Below are 21,375 nucleotides of genomic sequence, written 5' to 3'. Positions count from 1 at the left end.
CCATTAGTTATTTGCATTATCTGACCTCTATAAATAATTATGAACAAAGCTATGTCTTCGTAAATTAAATATTACATTTGGAAATTTATGAATTTTTTTCTAATTATTTCATTATAGTAAACAACTGGCAGAAAGAGGGCAGCCAGACATCAAAGGAAACATCAGTTTAGCTGATGCTCCTTATATTTTAACCAATTAAATGGTTCTTAGTATCTGATGGGAAGTGAAAAAAGTAATACCAAAACTTATATAACTTTTGGAGACATGCATCAATTTTTTTTTCCTTCCTTCTACCTTCCCAACACAATTTTGAATGCCATTATGGGGTACATAATAGATAAAAAAAATAGTAAGATATTTAAACATCTTATAGATAGTATAAATAAACAACATAGTAAAAATCTCTGCCTTCATGGAGAGCTCAAGTTTTGGTGGCAAAAACAAAAAAAAATAAGTAAAATATATAGAATTTTGGTGATAACTAGGGCTATGCCATAAATAAAACAGGAAAGGAGAAAAACATGTTAGAGATAGGAGCAATGTTAACTGAGGTGGTCGGCGAGGCTTCACCAAGAAGGCAATTTGAGCAAAGATCTAATGTTACTGGGGGAAAGTGTTCCAAGTAGAGGGAACAGCAAGTAATGAAGTGGGGCCCTGATTATGCATTTTTAAGGAATAGAGAGCCAAGAGGCCAGTTTGGTTGAAACAAAGAAATTGAGAGGGAAAGTAGTCAGCAATGAGTAGGTAGGAGAAGTAACGATGTGTGTGGGAGCCGCGTGCCAGAAAATGTTGGAATAATCTCTGCTGTCATGGTTAGAATACTCAGTAGTTTTATCTGAGAGTAATTCAGCATATTCTCTCCATTTAAAATACTAGGATGTTCCATTGAATTTTCAATGACAATTTCTTCACAGTAATGCCAATTATAAGCTCTTACTTTAGCTTTTTCATTTCTTGAAGTGGCTGGAGCAAACAAATCTCTGCAGACTTTAAACTAATTTCTATTGCAAAATGTACCATTTTGTGTCCTGTCAAAAGATCTGTTAGCCCAGAATTTGACAGCAAATAAATATTAAATCTCTATAACAACCTAAAATAAGTAAAGATATTAACAAGAGAAATGGTAAATTTATTATTTTATTAAAGTATATCAATACTTAGAAACAATAAAGGGTATATTATAAACAGGGTACATATAAAACAAGTCAAGCTTCACTTGAAATAGAAAGGTTATGTTATTTTTAAAGCATATCAATGAAAACAAACCATATATATGTTAACTGTAAATTCTATTGATGTACAAGAATATAAAACTTTTTCATCCTCTGGGTTTAAATTCTTAAATAACTACAGAGTGACTAAATATGTTCAAGATCCTTCGGGCAGAAAAATCAACTATTTAGAGTCACCTGGAAAAATAAATAATTCATTGTGCTATATACGTTATTTTTAAATGTACTGTAGCTTTGCTTAACTCACTGGGTGAGGTTATAAGGTCTGATTTATACTTGCTACATTCAAGGACTTTTAAAGAAATTATCTTTGAGGGGGACTTGCTACATACATTTGAACCATCTTAGTTACTAATATCACGTGACAAGTTCAGGGTTTCCCCATCACCACAGAAATTATCAATCATAATCCAAGTATAATCCCTAGGTTACATAATACATATTTATACTATATAAATGTGCTATATTCATACATGTCAATCAAGGTTCAACAAGGAAGAAGGGATGCAAAAGTAAAACTGCAGCAACAATTTAAAATACTATACTCCATTTCCTCCGATTCTGTGTCTTGAGTTAATGGTCTAAATTTTATCCTAAAGAATCTAAAAAAAGATTTCTTTAGTTTTTCCAAAAATTTAAATATTTCTTAGTTTTCAATGAAAATTATATGTCATCACACACCTATACTAAAGCATAAAGTTAGCAAAACACTTAAAAAATATTGACCTCAAATAAATAGAATTTTATCATTTATTTCAGTACCTTTGCTCTGCTCATCTTTCTCAGGTTGCTAGGAAGGCTCTATATTTCTTTTCAATGTTTAAGAACAAATGATACTTTCATTTTCTCTTCCTTTTAAAAAATGGTAGGAAAAAAACAAGAAAGCAAAAAAAAATCTTTAAATGGCAGAAAAATCTATTTTAAAAGAGGTAAAAACTCTTCAAAATATTTTCCCTCTCCCTGAAAACATACCTATATTTGGTATACACTTTTTTCATTTATAATATGTGATATAAAGAATCATAATGATGAAATTCCTTTTTATAAATAGGTATAACAGAGTGACATATCCATGGGAAACACAATAAACATATATATATATATATGACCCATCACTGCCTCACATAATACCCTTCCCTAATTTTAAAGACTGGATTGCATTCATTGATCTATTTTAGATACAGCAAACTACTGTGTTCAATGTTCAAAGCACTTTTGTAAGTAATTCAGAAGATAGGAGCTTATACCATAATCAGAAGATAGGAGCTTATACCATAACCAGGCAACAACTAAGCATACAAGCTACAAACATAAGTAATACATTATCCATCATGAAAAAGTTCTATTCAGGGCTTCATGTCACATTTAATGGCTGAAAACTGAACAGCACCAAGCAAAAGAAAATGTATTTAAATAAATGTTTTCATGTGAATGGAAAAGGTTCACTCTGCAAACCCTCAGCAATACTGACTACAGAGACAACATTATACAGTCTCATAAAGAAGATTCTGTCTGCCTTGGCTGGCCTCGAATAGCTCACTGTAGGTTGACTACATTTATGCTGCTTCTCAACAGAAGCAATGTTCATAGCTTTGCATGTGATGGCATTTGGTCCGTCTATAAGCAATCTCGAAACATACTTTTCATTTATCACTTCTACTTTTTGCTCCTGACAGCATAAGAAAGCCTGCTTTCTCAAATGCATGGACATGCTCAATATACACTTTCCAACTTACGTACAGGAATATGCTTGCTCTCTATAATATGTATTTCAGAAGAGTTCAGGACCTTCCTAATACAATCTAAATGGCAATGATATTTTCTAAGTCATGAAGGCTACTTGAAAGCTATTAAATCCTATCTTAATTATTATAGGTAATTTTAAGTACATTTTATTTTGAAAAAGATAAATAATATCTTTAAGCAAATTTATGATGTAAATTTCATCCTTCAGCCAATATGAAGATTTAATTTTTAAAAAAATAAACTATTCAAAAGCCTCTGGCCAGAGATAAAATTGTAAATGATTTTATGCTTTCTAAGAATGTATTTAAATTTTTTTTTACAAAACCATAACCCTTCTTTCCTTAAAAAATATGTTCTCTAGTAGAATATCGAACTAGAAAACAGATGATTGAACAAATTACATCTGAAAAATGATCTATAAAACATTTTTCCACAGATCCAAGGAGATCAAAAAATTATGACATGGGACCCAAAAACAGAATGCTAGGAACCCAAGATAAAAAGCACACAATGTAAGAGACTAGATCACCTAATTAAAGAACCATAAGCTCATAATAATATAAGAAAGAAAATCTATATAAAAACTTAAAAATAAATGCAAGGGATAGAATCAGATTTTTAAAAAATCAAAATGAAAAGTGGGTACATTTTCATAAAAAGACAATAAAAATTTTGTGACTATGGTAACCACTATATAAATATAGTGCAAACCTTCATACTTTGTTTACCTCTTTGGAAGGTTTAAGGTATTGGTTTTTAATCTTAAGTTATTTACAGAGAAATTTATCTCCCTCTTAAACAGTAAGTCAAGTAGAATTTCATGTTTTTTCCTTCATGGAAACATTTGTAGAACAGAAAAATACTAAATCTTAATCAACCGATTTAATCTTTCTATGTTCTAATATAGATTTCAAATTTAAAACTTTTCCTTCTACATAAATCAATTATTGGTAATACATTGTTATTCTCTCTTAGCAAATCAAAGAAGCATTTAATCAGGCATTATAATACCGAAGAAAACATAAAATTATTTTTTAAATTATTTATACACTAGCTCAGGACAATCAATTGACCTCCATTTCCACTTGAAAAAAGGCAAGAGAAAAGGAAGTTTTTATTCACCTGATCTCCACAAAAAGGGGAAAGGTAGCTATAGAAGCCAACTCAGAAATTGCAGTTGTTCATTATCTCAAGAATGTAACTCATGAACTGTTGTCCCTTTCTAATTCCTGTATTTTGTCACACTTATTGCTTTCTTTGCCCCCTTGATATATACAAAGCTGCTCCATGAAACCAGCATTTGGACATATGGAAGGCCTCGCATTTTTCACCCAAGAGAACGCACTGGTAAATGAAATTTTTTCAGAATTCATCAGGAAACCTATTACAATTGCAGCTGCCCTGGAAACTCCTGCATTACAATGAATAAGAACCACTCCACCCTGCAATAAAATCAAACAAAACTTCATTATTCTTTTGAGAAAGGTTATTAAATCAATCATATATTCTTATGTTATTTAACATTATAAAATAAAAATATTCTTTCTATCATTTTATTTAATTCAATTTATTCAATTATCAAAGCACAATTTGTTGTAAGAAAAGAATGGAAAAAACAATCCATAAATTAACCAATACCTCCTCTTCCCAACCCCCAGGATTAAAATGCTTCGATGATGTATTTAAAATTCTGAAACAGTATCGTTCTTAAATTGAAGTAATCTAGTAAAGTATACATAAAAGTGTAGTAACTCAGCCTCATGTCTATAAATAAAAGAAAAATTACAGGAAATATATGTGGAAACATGAAAAAACCATAATCATAACAACAGAAAGCCTGAGACATTCTAAGTACACACAGTGTTCCCATAAAGAAACTAGTATCACTAGCTTGGAAATCTACATATAGAATGGTTAGCAAGGAAAGAATTTTCTCCCTTTAGAAGTAATTTATTCTGGAGGGAAGTAACTTAAAAAACAGTTAAACTTATAAGGTAGTAAAATGATGACACAAATAGCTCATGACAATGCGAAGTGGAAAAGGTAATTAGACACTACCATGAGGTCAATAAATGAAAAAACGTTTCAGGTAACTTGCAAATGATACTTTACAAGTGAAAAGGTACACAGTGCAAGACCAATGCTGATGGGGGTAATATTGCATTAATAATGAATGTGATAGATCTGATGGAACACCATCGATACAGGTTGGCTTATTTCAGGCTTTTAAAAAGTTAATGATCTAAATGAAATGTAGGGAACTGTGAGTACACCCTACAGAACTAGACAATTTAGTTACTTCATTTCCTGATTCTTCTTTTGGTACAGTACAAAAGAAAGATGGGAACATGAGAAGGGAAAAAAAAAACAAAACTTACAACTAAAAACTTACAACAATGGAAAGATGGGAACAAGGGAAGGGGAAAAAAACAAAACTTATAACAAAAAAACCCCAAAACTTATAACAAAAAAAACCAAAACTTACAACTCTCTACCCAAAGCATACGTTAACAATACTATGTTTATGGCTCATTGGATTATTTTACTTTTGCAAGGCAGTTTTCTCAGACTCATAAATATGTTGCAAAATTCCTCTCCTAGATCTGCTGTAACAAATTTGCAAATGCATCTCATTTCAAGAAAGTCAAATGATTCACAATAAAATCAGTGATATTTTGAAAATCCTTATATCGAAAAGACATTTTCAATTGTTTTCTTACATATATAATATATATATTATTTATATGTTTCTGAGTAAGTTCCAGATATTAACCTTCTGTATAAGAAAAGTAAAACAGAAATATTCACTACACATATATGAAACTTTTCTTACTTTGTACTATAGTTCATTTTTATGAGACTGAAGACATTTTAAAATCATATTATAGTAACTGATGAAAACTATTAGTGAACTTCTTTTAATTCAAAATGAATTAGATATTTCAAAGAAACTTAGAATCATACGCTTAATAAGATACCCTTCTGTCGTTTTTCACATTTTCTGACTACATACTAGACATCTTTATTTTATGAACCATACCTATGCCTCTGAAAAATGAAACTAGCTTTATTTTCAGTCTTATACACTGTGCAAACAGATTTAGCTAAGGTTTAATAATGTTGGTATTTTCTTCTCTCTTATATTCTTTATGTGACAGCTAGCTCTGTTGGTTTCTATAGATTTTGAATTTACCTATTTACCTTTTATTATTCCTTGGGTATCACGCTGTCCTTTAAAGTATTTCCAGAAAGTTTATTGGCTTTATATCCCCTTTCCAGAACTCAAAATAGTGAAAATTAAATAATTTATAAAGCAATTTTTTCGTTTGTACTTGTTGTTATCCTATGCCTGGAAGGCCTTTGTTTCTTGTCTTGGTCCAGCTAATTCTTGCTTCTGCTCTAAGAAGGCTGCCTCTCGCTGGGTGAGATGAGGGCAGGGAACTATCTTAGCCATCTTTGTATGCCTCAAACTTAGTGCAATTTTTGGCACACAGTAGATATTCCATATGTGTTTGCTAATCAAATAAATTAAGTTTGTTCTGCATTTACAAGAAAGCATTCTCTTATAAATTCAAATCACCATCTTGCTATGGGCGGATAATAATTAGGTTACAGTATTTCCATTTTATCAAGCTTTCTTTGTTCTTATGTTATTAATAGCTTGTCAACTAGATTGCAAGCTTCTTGAAGGCAGCAATATGAGTCCTCATATCTTCTCAGAATAAGTAATTAATATTTGTTGACAGATTAACGGAACCAAGTTCAGGCCTTTTGTAAATAAGTCTGTTTTACAGAAAAATATATTAAAGTGCTACCAGTGGTAATGTCTAAGTGGTGAAAATAGGGTGATCTTCATTTTTATTTACCTGTATTTTCCAATTTTTCTACAATCATACAGATTATATCATATTTTAAAAATCACATCTTACAAAACAAATAATACAGTAAACATAGAATATCAAATACACATTTTCATACTAACAAACAAAACCTTTCACATAAAAAAGGGGCCTAAGGCATATTCTACATCTCCTTAAAGGAACAGCTAATACAGAAACACTATCATTTTACTTTTAATACTAATTACTGGTACCCTGGAATGTTACAATCTAGAGCCTATCAAATTTTTAACAGGAGAACAGAGTGGCCAATATTAGGCTTTGAATTAGAAAACCTCTTCTTTTTCTTTCATCCAAATATCTGTTATTAAATAAAGTTGAATGGTAGGGTTGAACAGTTTTATATTTTCCAGGTAATCTAGAGAAGGCACTTAGAACAGTGCTGGGCACATATGACACTCAATGAATTACTAAGTGAAAGAAACGCCTAAGAGAGAGGAAGAGAGAAAGAGAAGAAGAGATAGAAGGGAGATCATCAGATGAAATTCAATTAAACTGGATTCTAATGTTAATTGTCACTAATTGTTAGGTGCTCCAAGAGAGTTAACTTTTCTCTGTAAGTGCTTCTACATTCCCATCTATTTATCTCACATAAATTTTGTAAAAATTACATACTGACTAAAATGATACCATTTCAAGGTATTATCATTGGTAACAGCCAAGTTAGAAACCCTGCCTGTCAGAGTGTTGACCTGGATCCAATACCAAGATCAAAGTATTATATTGTCTGTTGGTCTTCTAAAGTCAAAGAACCAATAGACAGCTTCAGATCAGCATTTTCATACTACCTCAGTAAAGCAATAAACATTTAGTCCTTAGAGTGCCATAAAAAATCTATTGCTAAAAATGCACAGATCACAATCCCTACCTCAGCCACAAAAATGAATCCATGTTAACCCTCATAAATAAGTAAAAGGACTAGCACAGCATTCATCCCATGGTCCACCTGATCATCTTGCAACTGGTCAAACGGCAGGTGGTTATAAACTATCCAAGGAAATCAAATATACATATACAAAAGAAAACTCAGTTAAGTGAAGAATTTTATCTCCTAACATTTTTCAAGAAGACATTAGAAGATGAGAAATTAATATTAAATATCTCACTGAAAAAAATGCAATTACAGAACTAAATAGTTGTAGTAGGAATTAATGAAATATTATTGAGGAGAAATTTCATAATAATTTTCTACATATTCATTACAAAAAGAACGAAGATTGAATAATGAACCCATATTTTAAAATTTCTGCTTTTGAAGAATTTAGATCAAAATAAAACTTACCTTCATTTTTGCTTGTTCAATAAATTCAAAACATTCTGGAAAATAAGACAGGATATTGGTTTCAGGCAGATCCAATATAGAAATGTTCTTATATATGAAGTCACTGAGGAAAGCATTTTCAACCCCATATGCAACATTGAGAATATGAGTCACCTTAAAGAGAAAGAAAAAGATAATTTTTAAAAATTCTCATGAATTAGGTTATTTAAAAAGAGACTGGATGTTGAGATATGTAACAAGAATAAACAAGTTAAGCATGACTTGCTTGAATAATACTTCCTCTAGGAAGCTTCTCTGACTGCCTCATCCCTCAACAGAAGTGTTTTATCCTCCCATAGCAACCTCTACTTCCCCTATCATAGCCGTTACCACTCTGACATTGTCTCCTCCACTGAACTAGAAACTCCATGAAGGTAGGGACCATGTTTACCTTACTCACTATATAAGTAAGCATTGTCAATAAGCAGTGACCTTAGCACAGAAAGTACTTAAAATATTTGTGAAAAAATCACGAAATGTCCACGTAAAAAACTTGAGAAGTGTATCAGCAGCACAAACTTCCTTTAAATAATTATTTGCCAATTTTCCTTCATATTGTTTGTAAGTACCATGACTCTCAAGTGTGGCTTCACATTAGGATCGCTTGGTGAGCTTTCAAAAAAATATCAATGTCACAAGGTCTCAAATCCAGAGGTTCTGACAAATTAGTCTAGTTGAAAAGCAAGACAGCCATGAAAGATTTTCTTTCAAATGGTACACATAAGCAATCTCCTACTCCATGTACACATTTGAGCCCCTTTCCTAGAGTCCGCCAAGCATAATGGAAGGAGCCATGAAAAGTGAAAGCCATTAAGAGAATCCAAAGGCCAAATGGATGAGAAAAATGAGTCACTGTTTCTTGTCATGACATGCTTCTCATTGTATTTATTCTCTTAGTGTGTGTCTTCGATTTTGCCTGACCTCGATATTCTCATGTAGTTCACACATATTTTACAGTTCTTGTCCAGCCTCTCTAGCCCCCATTACCCTCACAAGTATGTCTCTGACAGCACCTCTCTCCACCCCCATTGACTCCCCCAGCACAGCCGACTGGATTCGGGTGGACACCTGACTTAAGCTAGGCTAATCATACTATCTTCAGAAATTTAAAAAATAGGTATAAAAGACAGCAAGAATGATCCACAAACCTGAGAGCTTTAAGACAGCCATTTTCTACTAAGTGCTCGGAGAAGCCGAAAAATTCTTCCTTCCAACTGAGATGAATAGAGTAGACGTGCAATGAGAGGCTATGATGCCAGTGGGAGAGAGGGGCTATTTTCAATGGCCTTCTCTACCTTCTCTGGCCACTCTCTACCCTCGGTGCCAGAGGTCCCCCTAAACCATCATACATTCTTTTTTCTTACTCAGGTTTCTGGGGTTCCCAACCAAAAGAATATTAAGACACTCAGAGAGCTAGACCTCATGAAGAGAGAGCCATAGGCCATTGACTAACCTAACTGCCCTGAGGAAGAAAGGCAACAGAAAAAAAAACCTCAAATGTCTACTCCAGACTCTTAAACAAGAGATTGGAGGGAGGAGCTAGAAAGAAGGAAGGACATTTTCAGACAATAAAATCTGAAATGCCCTTCTGCTTTCCCCAGTGAAATCTATATCACTCCCAGCATACTTCTGGCAGGATGATATGATTCTGTCCCTAATTACATAATATCTTCCAATGTTTTATAATATTGATGTGTTTGCTTTGTCTTTACAACTATATTCTACATTCTCAAAAGACAAGGAATAAAGTCTGACCACCTCCATGTCCAGAATTTATATATGTCATTATATATATTAAATATGTATTATATATATCATTACCTATATATCTTCCCTATACATCACAGGATTATGAAGAAGACCCAATGAGAATCTTGGGAAAACCTGTTGAAAGGTAAAAGTGCATTACAAATATTGTGGATTATTAAACTACTCAATGCGTAGGTAGTTTAACTGTTTGGAAATGCAATTTATGAGTTTGAATGGTCTTGATCAAAAAGAATGGTACTGAGTCACAGGTGGTAGTGGTGACAGGAACCCTTTTAGTAATTAAGCATACTTGCCAAATGCAGTCGCAGAGGCCCTAACAATGTTTGCCCTTGGGATGCCCTTTACAATAGACAGTAAGAATAGTCCCTTAACTGAGTATTTAGTATGTGCTAGGCACAGAGTTTACCTCACTTAGCCCTCATATTTAGGCATTATAATTTCCAGTTTTAATAAAATTTTATTTTTTGCACAGTTCAAAAATCAAAATATTATCAAAAGAAATATTAAGAAGTCTTGCTCTCACCCTGTCCATATCCACCTCATTATCTCCCACCCTAATGATAACCACCTTTATTGGTTTCTTGTGTATTCTTTTAGAGTACGTTTATGCAAATATTTTATTTACTCCCTTTCTTACACGAAGGCTACACCTTAGGGATTTTCCTCTATTAAATACGTCCTGGAAATCTTTTCATATCAGTAGTTAGAGATACTTTTTTGTGTTCTTTCATAGCAATATAGTAGTATTTTATTATATGAGTGTACTGTTGTTCATGTAACCATTCCCTATTGATGGACACATGGTTTGTTTTCAATAATTTGCTATCCTAAACAATACTGCCATAAATAACTTGGAACATTTTATGTCACACCCAGTTCTCTGTCCTACACAGTGCTTTATTCAGCACACACCAGGCACTTGAGTACCTTATTAATAAAGCAACCATTATTACCATATCTAAACACTAAAATAAAATCCTATAGAAATTTCTGAAATTATCCTCAAGAGAACTTTTAGTTACAGCACTTTACTTCAATGCTAGACTATTCCTTTGAAATGTGCCAGTATTTAAATCAACTATTTTGTTTTGAACCATCCTTAAATTTTTCAAGACACCCTCTATTTAGGTTTATCTTTTTAACAGGTCATAAATACAGAGAAAGAAGATCTTTTAAATAGCCACTTGGTTCATATCACCAGGACAAAATGGAATTTGAACTAGTATTTGAAGAGGAGATAAATAATAACACTTGCCAATGAACAAATTTATCAGCTATTTTTCATTTTTACCAAGAAATATTAATTAGTGTAAGAATTTGAAACTTGTTCCACTTGTGTTCAAATATTGATCTAAGAGGGTTCCTGTTAAGAACTATAGTAATTCTCATATCCTTATGCACTTCCAGACCATTATCTCTTATTGTCAGGTAGGAATTATTATAACAAAAAAGGAGAGTCCAGTTTAAACCCAAGTACATTGACAAATAAACATATCGAATTAGTTAATGAATTGGGAAAATTAGTTGCAAGTGTTTATCATATAAAATTTTTAGCTTCAGTTCAATCAAAATTTTTTCTCAGGGCTGTGGGAAATAAAGGTAAGTAGGACAAGATCTCTACCTATCTTCTAGAAGTTTGCTGAATAATAGAAGAAAGGTATAAAGAGCTACAAGAGAGCAAAGAGTTATGGGACCAGAACGAAGGAATAGATTACTGAACTTGTCCCCTCCCCTCCCCCAAAGACTTTCATATTTGCCATTCTCCCAGCCTGAAGTTTTCTCACCCTGATCTAACATGCCTGACTGTCATACAGTCTCAGTTGAAATGAAATACCCTTAGAAAGGCCTACTCCAACTCATGTTACTATCTCCCAACTCCTCCCATTGCCTTGTTTCAGCTCTTTCAAAGAATGTATTCCCATCTCGAAGTATCATATTTTAAGAGCAAAGATCTTATTCCTTGTTCATTTCTGTATCTCTTGAACCTAGAAAGGGGTCTAGCACTCATTTACCTCATGGGTGAGAGGCAGGGTTGCATTATTTTGGCTACTCCCTGACTCTTCCAAATCACTTCTTTTCTACCCAAGGATAAAAATCCTTGCTCATTATTCCATCTGACTCTCAGATGGCTGCGCCCCACCCCAAGTCTTACCATTATCCTGGGTAACATCAATTTCCACTGGGGTTTAACAGTTTCCTAACAACCTCATTTCCAATGACTTCCATCATCATTCCACTTCAATCACCTTCCTTTAAAGCCAATGCCCAAAACTGCTCCAGGGCTGATGCCATAAATTCAGGCATCCCGCTCTTATTGGTCCAGCTCTTCCATTCAGCTCTCCCACTAGACTTCACAAGAACCATCAACTCCTTCATCTTTCTATTTTCTTCTTATCAGCCCCTTCTTTCTTTTCTAATCAGCTTATAGTCCATGGTTCATTTCCCCTGCACCTGTCTGGTAAACGTTGACTGTATATCCAGATTTCTAAGCATTGCTGGAGAAAAGTCATACAATGCTGCAGTTACTGTGACCATAAATTTATGAGAGCCAACTTCACTGGACCCTCGGCAATGCTTACCAACTATATTCCCCTAGTAGGCGCTCTCTCTCATTCCCCATAACAGCTTGTTCAAACTTCCCCCACTCTCCTAATAACTTTCAACTGTACCATCTCTTCCTTACTCTAGCAGATCACTTCACTTACTACTTTAAAGTAAAAAAAGAGGAGCCATCATAGAAACCCACACATCTTATCATCAGAATTAAAAACCTGCCTACACCTGAACCCATCTTTTCCTTCTGCTTTCTTACTGCAATGGATGATGTGCTCCCACATCCCTTATTATGCTCATTCTGGCACCTGTGCTTAGGGTCAAACTGACTACTACTTTCTTGGCACATCCCCCTAGCCACAATTCTTGCTCGCCTGTATTTTCAGTTCCTTCTTGTACCATCAGCCTTAAAGCATGCTCAAAACTCTCATATCTCCCTCCTTTGGCTCATCCCATTTTCCTCTTTTTTTTCTTTCTTTTTTTTCTTTTTCTGCCATCATTTCTTCCATTTCTCAAACTTCTGAAATCTGAACTGGCTTTGGCCTCAAATTCAAATGCAACTGTTCCCACAAACATCACTAACAACTTCTTTACTGTGAAGTCCAATCGATGTAATTTAGTGCTAATTGCACTTAAACTTCTGGCAGCATCTAACACCGCCGACTCCTCCTTAAAACGCTCTCCTTCTTTGGCTTCCAAGACACATTTTTTTTTTTTTTAAACACCTATAGCACCTGGTATTCCTAGGTGGTCTCCCATCTAAGTACCAACCAGATCCGACCCTGCTTAGCTTCCGAGATCAGACAAGATCGAGCATGTTCAGGGTGACATTAAGACACCACATTTTTTTTTGACGTTCCTACTACCTCTTTTAGATCCTCCTTTCTGGCTGTAAATTGTTTTTCCTTTGACCATTCTTCATGATCTGGTGTTACTCAGGGTTCTGTTGTAGGCCTTCTTCTCCACTCACTTTATACTTTTCCCCAAGTGATTTATCTACTCTAATGATTCCAATCACTACTTATAAGCTGAAGATTCCTAAATCTATATTTTTACCTCTCCTGAACTTTAGACACTATATGTCCACACTATCTATTGAAGAACTTAAGCTAGATTATTCATAGAATCTGAAATTAAAAATGTTCAAAACTGAGCTCATTGTTTTTCCTCTAAAACCGGTTCTTCCCTACTTTGTTCCCTATCTCATGAAATGGCACCAAACCTATTAGTTACTCTAAGCTGGATATCAGCTTTGACTCTTCCTTTTCCCTCAACCTCTCCCTCCCTTCACCTTGTCCAATATGTAATTTATCATTAAATTTTGAGGATGCTACCCTCTTAAAAAACCCTCAAATCCATCTACTTCTCTACCCCTACTGAATCCTAATCTAAACCACTGTCATCTTCTTTTAGATTACCACAACAGTCTCATAACTAGTCTCCCATCTCTAGCTTGAGCAACCCTCCAATCTATTTTCCACACTGCCTCTAATGAACAATTTTGCTAAAATGCGAATTTGATCCCTGGGTAAAAACCTTTCAATGCTTTCCACTGTCTTTTGGACCAAGTCCAAATAATTTACACTGGTTTACACAGATTGGCTGTGTCTCCTAATATGCTTTTTTCTCCAGTTTCTATTCCAGGGTTACTGGAATACCTTTCTCTTGCCTCTGGGTCTTTACACAAACCATTTTTTCTATCCCTTCCCTCCCCATTCCCTGTCAAAGTAAAACTTCAACATCACTTCTTCCAGGAAGAATTCTCTGTCTTTCCTATCTCCAACCCAACCCAACCCAAAACAAATATAGGTTAAAGGCATTATCTCCTAAGCATTCCAACAGCATCCTACACTTCCACATCAAAGCACACAATGCACTGCACTGGAGCTACTTATTTGTCTTTCTCCCCTCCCTGCCCTTCAGAATATAAGCTTCATGTGAACAAGAACCTCTTGCATTCCTTAAACCATAGCAATTCCATGATCTTAAAACAGTGCTTGACAAAATAGTAGAGGGCTAAAATTTTTTTGTCTGTGTAAATATTGAAATAAGTAATAAATTACATCAGTTGTATGGAGGAGGGTGGGAGGAAAATGACATTGGGGAGACAGTGGTATGTTAGTTGAGACTCAAGACCTGCATGGGACTTAAAAAAGAAGGGAAAATCTGTCCCACATGGAGGAACTACATAAGCAGAGTCAAGAACATGTGCCTCCAAATCAGGTTCATGAGAATACATGAAGGGAGATTAAGAGAATATAAAATTGAAAAGATGGATTATAAATACACATATTTGAGTTAGGTGTAATAATGTTTGCAACTTTATTAAAATGATAGCCCAAAACGTTACCAATTAAACTCTGAAATGGACCAATACGGTTTTTCCTAAATAAATGTAACAATTAAAATACTTCCTATACATGGTGCCAGACTTGAACATTTTTTTTTACCTTGTGCTTTTTCAGTGTATCCAGATCATGAGCGGCATCTTGTGACCCTATAAGAAATAAATCATATCATCTTGAACATAAAAATAATCATCTTTTTAATCCATTTTTTGCAATATTTCTGTTAGTTATTCATTTATTTTTAAAAATACAACTTGGGAAGACCTGAAACCAACATTCTGAAAGACAATTTGGAAATATTCATTACAAATATTCATCTTATATATACTCTTGGAATCTGAAATCCCATTCCTAGGAATTGGTCCTAAAAGTTCTGGATGTCACAAAGACCAGCCATCAGGATGTTCATCATAGTATTGTTTGTAATATCACAAAAATAAAACAAACAAAAAATAACCCAATAATAGATTATTTTTTAATCTGTTAAAAAAAAAAACACACACACACACACAAAAAGTTCAATAATAGGGGTTGGGTTAAATAAAAGATGGTCCAATTAGTAGTGAAATATATACAGACATTAGAAATGATAAATGTAGAATATTTATGGCATGAAAATATATTCCCAATATATTAGGTGATAAAAGCAGGTTAGAAAATACTATCGTCCATTTTTGTAAAAACGAAAAATCTGTATACTTAAAATGGACAGGAAGTATATAGAACAAAATGTTAACAGTGGGATTATAGGTGATTTTTTTTCTTCTTCATGTTGATCAGTAATCTGTACAATAAATATCTATTTTTTTGTAACTTAAAAAATATTTTTAAAAAGACACAAAATGGCTTAGTCCCAGCTAAGGGAACACCCAGTAGCTTAAGCAAACACTGTTGGCCTATAGAATTCCACCTACATTCTGTGTACCACTGGGGCTGTACTCTTTTTACAGTTTCTTCCTGTCAAAGTTGGTTTTCCAGATTTCTCATACCTGGAAATTTACTCTATTTAATAAGCAAGTTCATAGAAGAGAATAACTAGTTAAGGTGAATTACACAATTGAAAAAATAATGCATTAATTATTTAAAGATTTCAAGTATTTTAGTTTCCTGAATTAAGTTCCATTTCAATAAACAATGTTTTCTTACCTTACCTTTCTGGGAAGTCTGCCACCTTCTATGACATGATTTTAGGTAGTTAAAAGGCCAGTGAGTATGCAGGTTGGTCAATAGTCTCTTGGTAATACAAAGCTCACAGGCTCCTTACTGAGCCTACATTTGACTGTATTCTCCTTAAAAGTCTGTCTATCAATATATTAACATTTATTAAAGCTGGATGGTGGATAGATAAATCTGTTATATTATTATCCATAATTTTTCTACACATTTGAAGTATCTCATAATTTAGAAAATCTTTTCAGTTTTCTATCAGAAGTCCTAATCATCTTCAGAGAAAAAACTGGGATCAAATAAATTGAAATTTGATGGTTTAATATGTATGTATTTTAAATAATAATTCTATTCTGCCTCATCCTTCAGATAAAAAAGAAACATGCATGAATGAAATTCTTTCCTTTACATACCCTAGACTGTCATTATTATATTTATCAATGCTGGATATTTTGTTCAGTTCATTAAACACATACGCACATACACACACACACCCAAACAGAATAGGTCAATTTATTTCAGAGTTGCCTGCCATATTTGGAAAGTGACTTCCAAATAAGATTACATTCATACAAATTTATTATATTCTCGAAACCAAAAAATGCAGCTTGTATGCTCTGCCTTTTTAAACAATAAGAAAATTATATGAATGTTAAGAGTGTAGGGCAGCAGTCCCCAACCTTTTTGGCACTAGGGACCAGTGCTCCTATGAGAATCTAATGCCTGATGATCTGAGGCAGAGCTGAGGCAGTTATGCTGGTGCTGGGGAGAGGGTGCAAATACAGATGAAGCTCGCCCACCGCTCACCTCCTGCTGTGCAGCCCGGTTCCTAACAGGCCACAGACTGGTACTGGTCTGCGGCTCAGGTATTGAGGACCCCTGGTATAAGGGAACAATTTTAGTGAAAAACAAACGGACTTCAGGTAATCGGTTTGCGTGTTTCATCTAATAGTTGGTAGTACCCAGTTCAAGTTAATTTTCTCTAAATTCTAGACATAAACATCAGCTTTTCTCTAATTTTAAATGGTTGCTTTATGTTGCAGTCTTATGTTAAACTTTCATTGGAAAAACACTTATTATTAAAAGAAATAAACACTGTATATCATACATTATGATATATTATTTAAAACCTTTGTTTTGAAAAAATAGAACGTTATCCTTTTATAAACTATTTTAAGATTAAAAAACAAATATCAATTTTAAGACTTTAAAGGCTACATGAATCTATACTTGTGTTAAAATTCACAGAACTAAATACCGAGTCAATTTTATTGTATTACAATTTTAAAAATATAAAAACAGTGATGAATAGGAATACAACTAAACAAAGAGGTCCAATAATAACAATTTACAGTTATACTGTACATTGACACAAATCACTAATATTCATTATCTTGGCCAGGTTTTATTATGAAAATAAATACAGATGAGAGAGCTGATTTAGAAAGAATATATATTACATGCTATAGTTGAGACTTCTAACAGCTTCAGTGTTTTGCAATCATAATATATGCATCATAAAAAACAAGATACGTAAGATCTCCAGAAGCCTGCTTCTATTTTTTAAGAGATCCTTTTTATTAAAATAGCAAGTATTGTGTAAATTCTGTAGCATACCTTAATTTACAAATCAAAACCAAAGCAAACCAAAACAAAACATTATTACATTACTGAAAGGGAAATAAATGATCTTCCAAAGAGAAATCTTTTTATTTAAGAAAATTAGTAGGAGCGAAGATTCATAAATGGATAGAAATAGTATAAATTAATATGAGAACGAGGTAATATAATATTTGTGAAGAGCTATACAAATTTAATGTATTATCTGCCCTCCACGAATAACGGACTTCCTAGATCTCAGACTCCTCTTTAACCTTATAAAGGATCCCAAGCTTTCACTTAGAATTGAAGATCTCAAAATGTCGCTAATTAAGACTTCTTAACAGAATGGATATGACAAATAATGAGTGCATCTTTTAACTGCCCAGGAGAATTAGAATTTTCTACTTTTCCAAATTAAGTTAGATTAAAGAAAAGTCCTAGAGATTTTTGTTGTAAAAATATAATTTACAAAGCTTAGGACAAAAATGCTCACTAAGACCTTTTATCAACCTGTTAGATAGTTAAAGGGCCTATGTAAGATTTCTGAAAGGCAGAAACTTGTTTAAATTTATGAGCTAAGCAAAAAAGATTATATTTTAACAGCTCTCCATTGTCTTTATTCCCCACCAAAAACAAAAGTCCTCTGGCAGTAGTGCTGGCTTGGAATTGAGTTGCTTTAAAGAGGTGAAAGAAGTTCTTCCAAGCAACCCAGAAACAATCCTCATTTCTAGAAAGAAACCCAGTCTGGTCAGAAACAACCCCTGCATCATTCATGTGGAAGAACAGTAGATGTAACCATCCATGGGTCCCTCGGGAATAAGGCACTTGTAATTAGGCAGAAAAAGGTCCATCTACCTTTCAGAAGAAAGGAGGTTGTGCCTGATGAAAATATCCCATTTTCTGGTCCAGAGAGGGGATCATATAAGGAATAGTTTCACAAGCCCCTACCAGAACCCTCCCAGGATCCTGGGAAGGGTTCCAAGGCCCATTTGAGAACACTACCTCAATCATCTTACTTTGGATAAATAATAATAATAATAATAATAATAATAACAACAACAACAGGCAGAGTTTAAAATTCTACAATAATTTTAAACCACTATTATTACAATGGAAGCCAAATAATTGAAAAATGTGCCTGGACATATTTTCTTTCCTAGAAATGTTGTGTAAGTCCTGTGTGAACCTTCCATACTACCTACATGACCCACTTAATTTTTCACTAGGCTGCAGAAACTAGTTGAAGATATTTATTTGGCGAATTTAAAGGTAGCTCATGTAACAATTCATAGAATACACAATACAATAACAACTCATGTACACTGCAGTTGATTTCTTTCAAAAACCTTTCACAACGACCTCAGAATAACCCTATGAGATAAGCAGATACTGTTACTTCAGCTTTACAGATGAGTTTTTAGAGGACCAGAGAGGATAAATGACTTGCACTAGCTCACATGATAAGTTAGAGGCAGAGCAGGGCTGAAAACCTGGACTCCCTAAGGCAGTCTATTTATAGATGAACAGCAAGAGTCAATCAGACTTGAGCTTGATGCCCAGCTGTTATTCACTAGGTATGTTACCTTGTGCAATTTACTTAACCGATTTGAAATCCAGTTCCTATCTGTAAAATGGAACCGATAATCCCTCCTTCACAGAGTTTTTAAAAGGAATGGGATGTGTGTGTACTTGGCATAGTACCAAGCTATTTCTGACTTCCAGTTCAGTGTTCTTTTTATTCAAGAATGACTTGGCTGCATATTGACAAATCATTAATCTTTTATTTATTCATAAATAAAAAATAATTTAAAACTACTTGAAAACATTGTTGATTTTTTTAAGTATACCATACCATATTCTTGCCAAACTAACAAATTGTACTTTTATAACTGTTTGCTATTTGTAGACTATGCTTTGTATAGAAAATCAATATTTTCCATAATACAAAATGTCATAAAACCATCAGACTCATAGCTATAAATTAAAAGCCCAGCTTTTCCTTAACATTCTATAAACACCCACCATAGACAGATGTAGCCACAGGAGGCATGCATTTCATATGGTTTGTAAGAGCAGAGCAGGCAAACAAGCACCTATTTCAAGTATTAACCTTCCTACAACTAACACTCGTCACTTGTAGTTTTGACTAATAAAAACATTCTTTTTAATTAGATGATTTAAAAAACAGCTATATCCTTTTATAATCCAAGAACACACAACATCAATATGTTGTCCTCCGGAGAAGATACAGAAACAGGACGAAATCTTTTCTAAAATGCAAATACCAGGTGCCATGTGCTACCAGAACCTGTGCTTCTTACATCGTGGGGGAAGGAACATCTCTGGCTAGCTAATGAAGTTCCATATCCAAAAAAGGAAACATTTCGATTTTTTGGCAGGATAGCTGATAGTAAAAACTATTACATATTAAGGGAAATAATGAGAAGTATTATGATTAAAAGGACTCAACGACAAATCGATATACTCACCCAGAAGCAACCATGGCTTAATGACGCCAACTTGCAGGTCCAAACTAAGATCCTGCACATAACCACAAGCACCCCCACTGCTCGGCTCTACTTCTTCCACAACATGAATTCTGGCATCTTTCCATGTCTCTATAATTTTCTTTCCGGTTAGCGTTGTCACCCTGGTGCATTGCTTCCTGAGATTATTCCGGGAGAATGCTTTAATTTCCTGGTTAAGGGAGTGCATTACATGAGCAGTGACTAGGAACAAATACAAGCAAATCCAACCAGCACAGAAAAGGGCTGAATTGCTTGTCCCTTAACGCTCAGGGAAGAAATGCAGCCTCAGGGTGCACCGCCCTCCAGGTGACAGTAGCAGCAAAACCGGGGAGACAGACCTCCGGATCTTTTTTTCCCAGCGCCGCAAAGTAAGAAAAAGTTTGATTGGCCATTGAGAAACGGACGCCGATTGGATGATCTTTCTTTTTTCCGGTCTACGGAAAACCTGCCTTTTCCTTATAGGTTCAAGGAGTCCATAGTAGCTTTTCTACTTTGCTGTTTAAATCTAGCGTTAATGCAGAATGGTAAACTCTAAGACTTAATTGGAAAGAGAGCTAATAATTCCTCGCTCTTTAAAAGCAGTGAGTTTCTGTCTATGTTCAATCGATGTCACTTGTAGTGACCGTGAACCATATCTGCTGACCTGGATATGGCTCTGCTTTAGTAAGACAGCGGTATCAGTGCAAACCTCCCGACTCACAGAGCCTTTCCTTCCCGCCTGCTTTTAAACTAATCCGTTCCGAACGAGGGCAAGGTGAGGGTGCTACAATGGACCTTAAAAGTTATTTCTCGTTTCCTATGCCCTTCACATTTTAACTTCGTGCTGTTATTGTCCAGAAGAACTTTTATTAGGTAAAAACTGTATATTTGTGAGGTAACAAAATCTGCAAAGATATTTTTCTTCTTTTAAAATTTAAATTATTTCTGGATGCAACTTGACAAGAGCTTAAATCATGCATTTTCTAACTTGCCTCCTACATTTTCACCATCAGTAAAACTAAAAAAGCCTTTTATGCAGTAAATATACACTATAAGAAGCATTACAGCAAGTCCTATACAGTTTTAGAAAATCAAGTATGCAAACATTCAAATTTACAAAACAGGCTAATTACAGAATTATGATTCTTATTACAAAAAGATAATTTGTTTTGCAAAAGAAATCACAAGGTTCCTTTAGTAATTTCCCCTCACTTAAAATTCAATTTTAAA

At 34.0% G+C, this 21,375-nt stretch overlaps 1 protein-coding gene across 1 annotated transcript; it reads right to left on the bottom strand.

The window, feature by feature from the left end:
* Positions 1–1,121: 1,121 nt before the first annotated feature.
* DUSP19 (dual specificity phosphatase 19) lies at positions 1,122–20,541 on the bottom strand. The gene is made up of 4 exons (XM_039855276.1): positions 20,128–20,541; positions 14,972–15,018; positions 8,160–8,312; positions 1,122–4,420 (listed from the first exon to the last, which is right to left on the bottom strand). The coding sequence occupies exons 1-4, from the start codon at positions 20,351–20,353 to the stop codon at positions 4,181–4,183; spliced, it is 666 nt and encodes a 221-aa protein (XP_039711210.1). The 5' UTR covers positions 20,354–20,541; the 3' UTR covers positions 1,122–4,180.
* Positions 20,542–21,375: the final 834 nt, after the last annotated feature.

The sequence above is a fragment of the Pteropus medius genome, unplaced genomic scaffold (assembly GCF_902729225.1).
Source record: "Pteropus medius unplaced genomic scaffold, Ma_sr-lr_union100, whole genome shotgun sequence".
Classification (NCBI taxonomy): Eukaryota; Metazoa; Chordata; class Mammalia; order Chiroptera; family Pteropodidae; genus Pteropus; species Pteropus medius.
The sequence above is the reverse complement of the archived record's forward strand: the minus strand, read 5'-3'. Positions and strand labels throughout refer to the sequence as shown.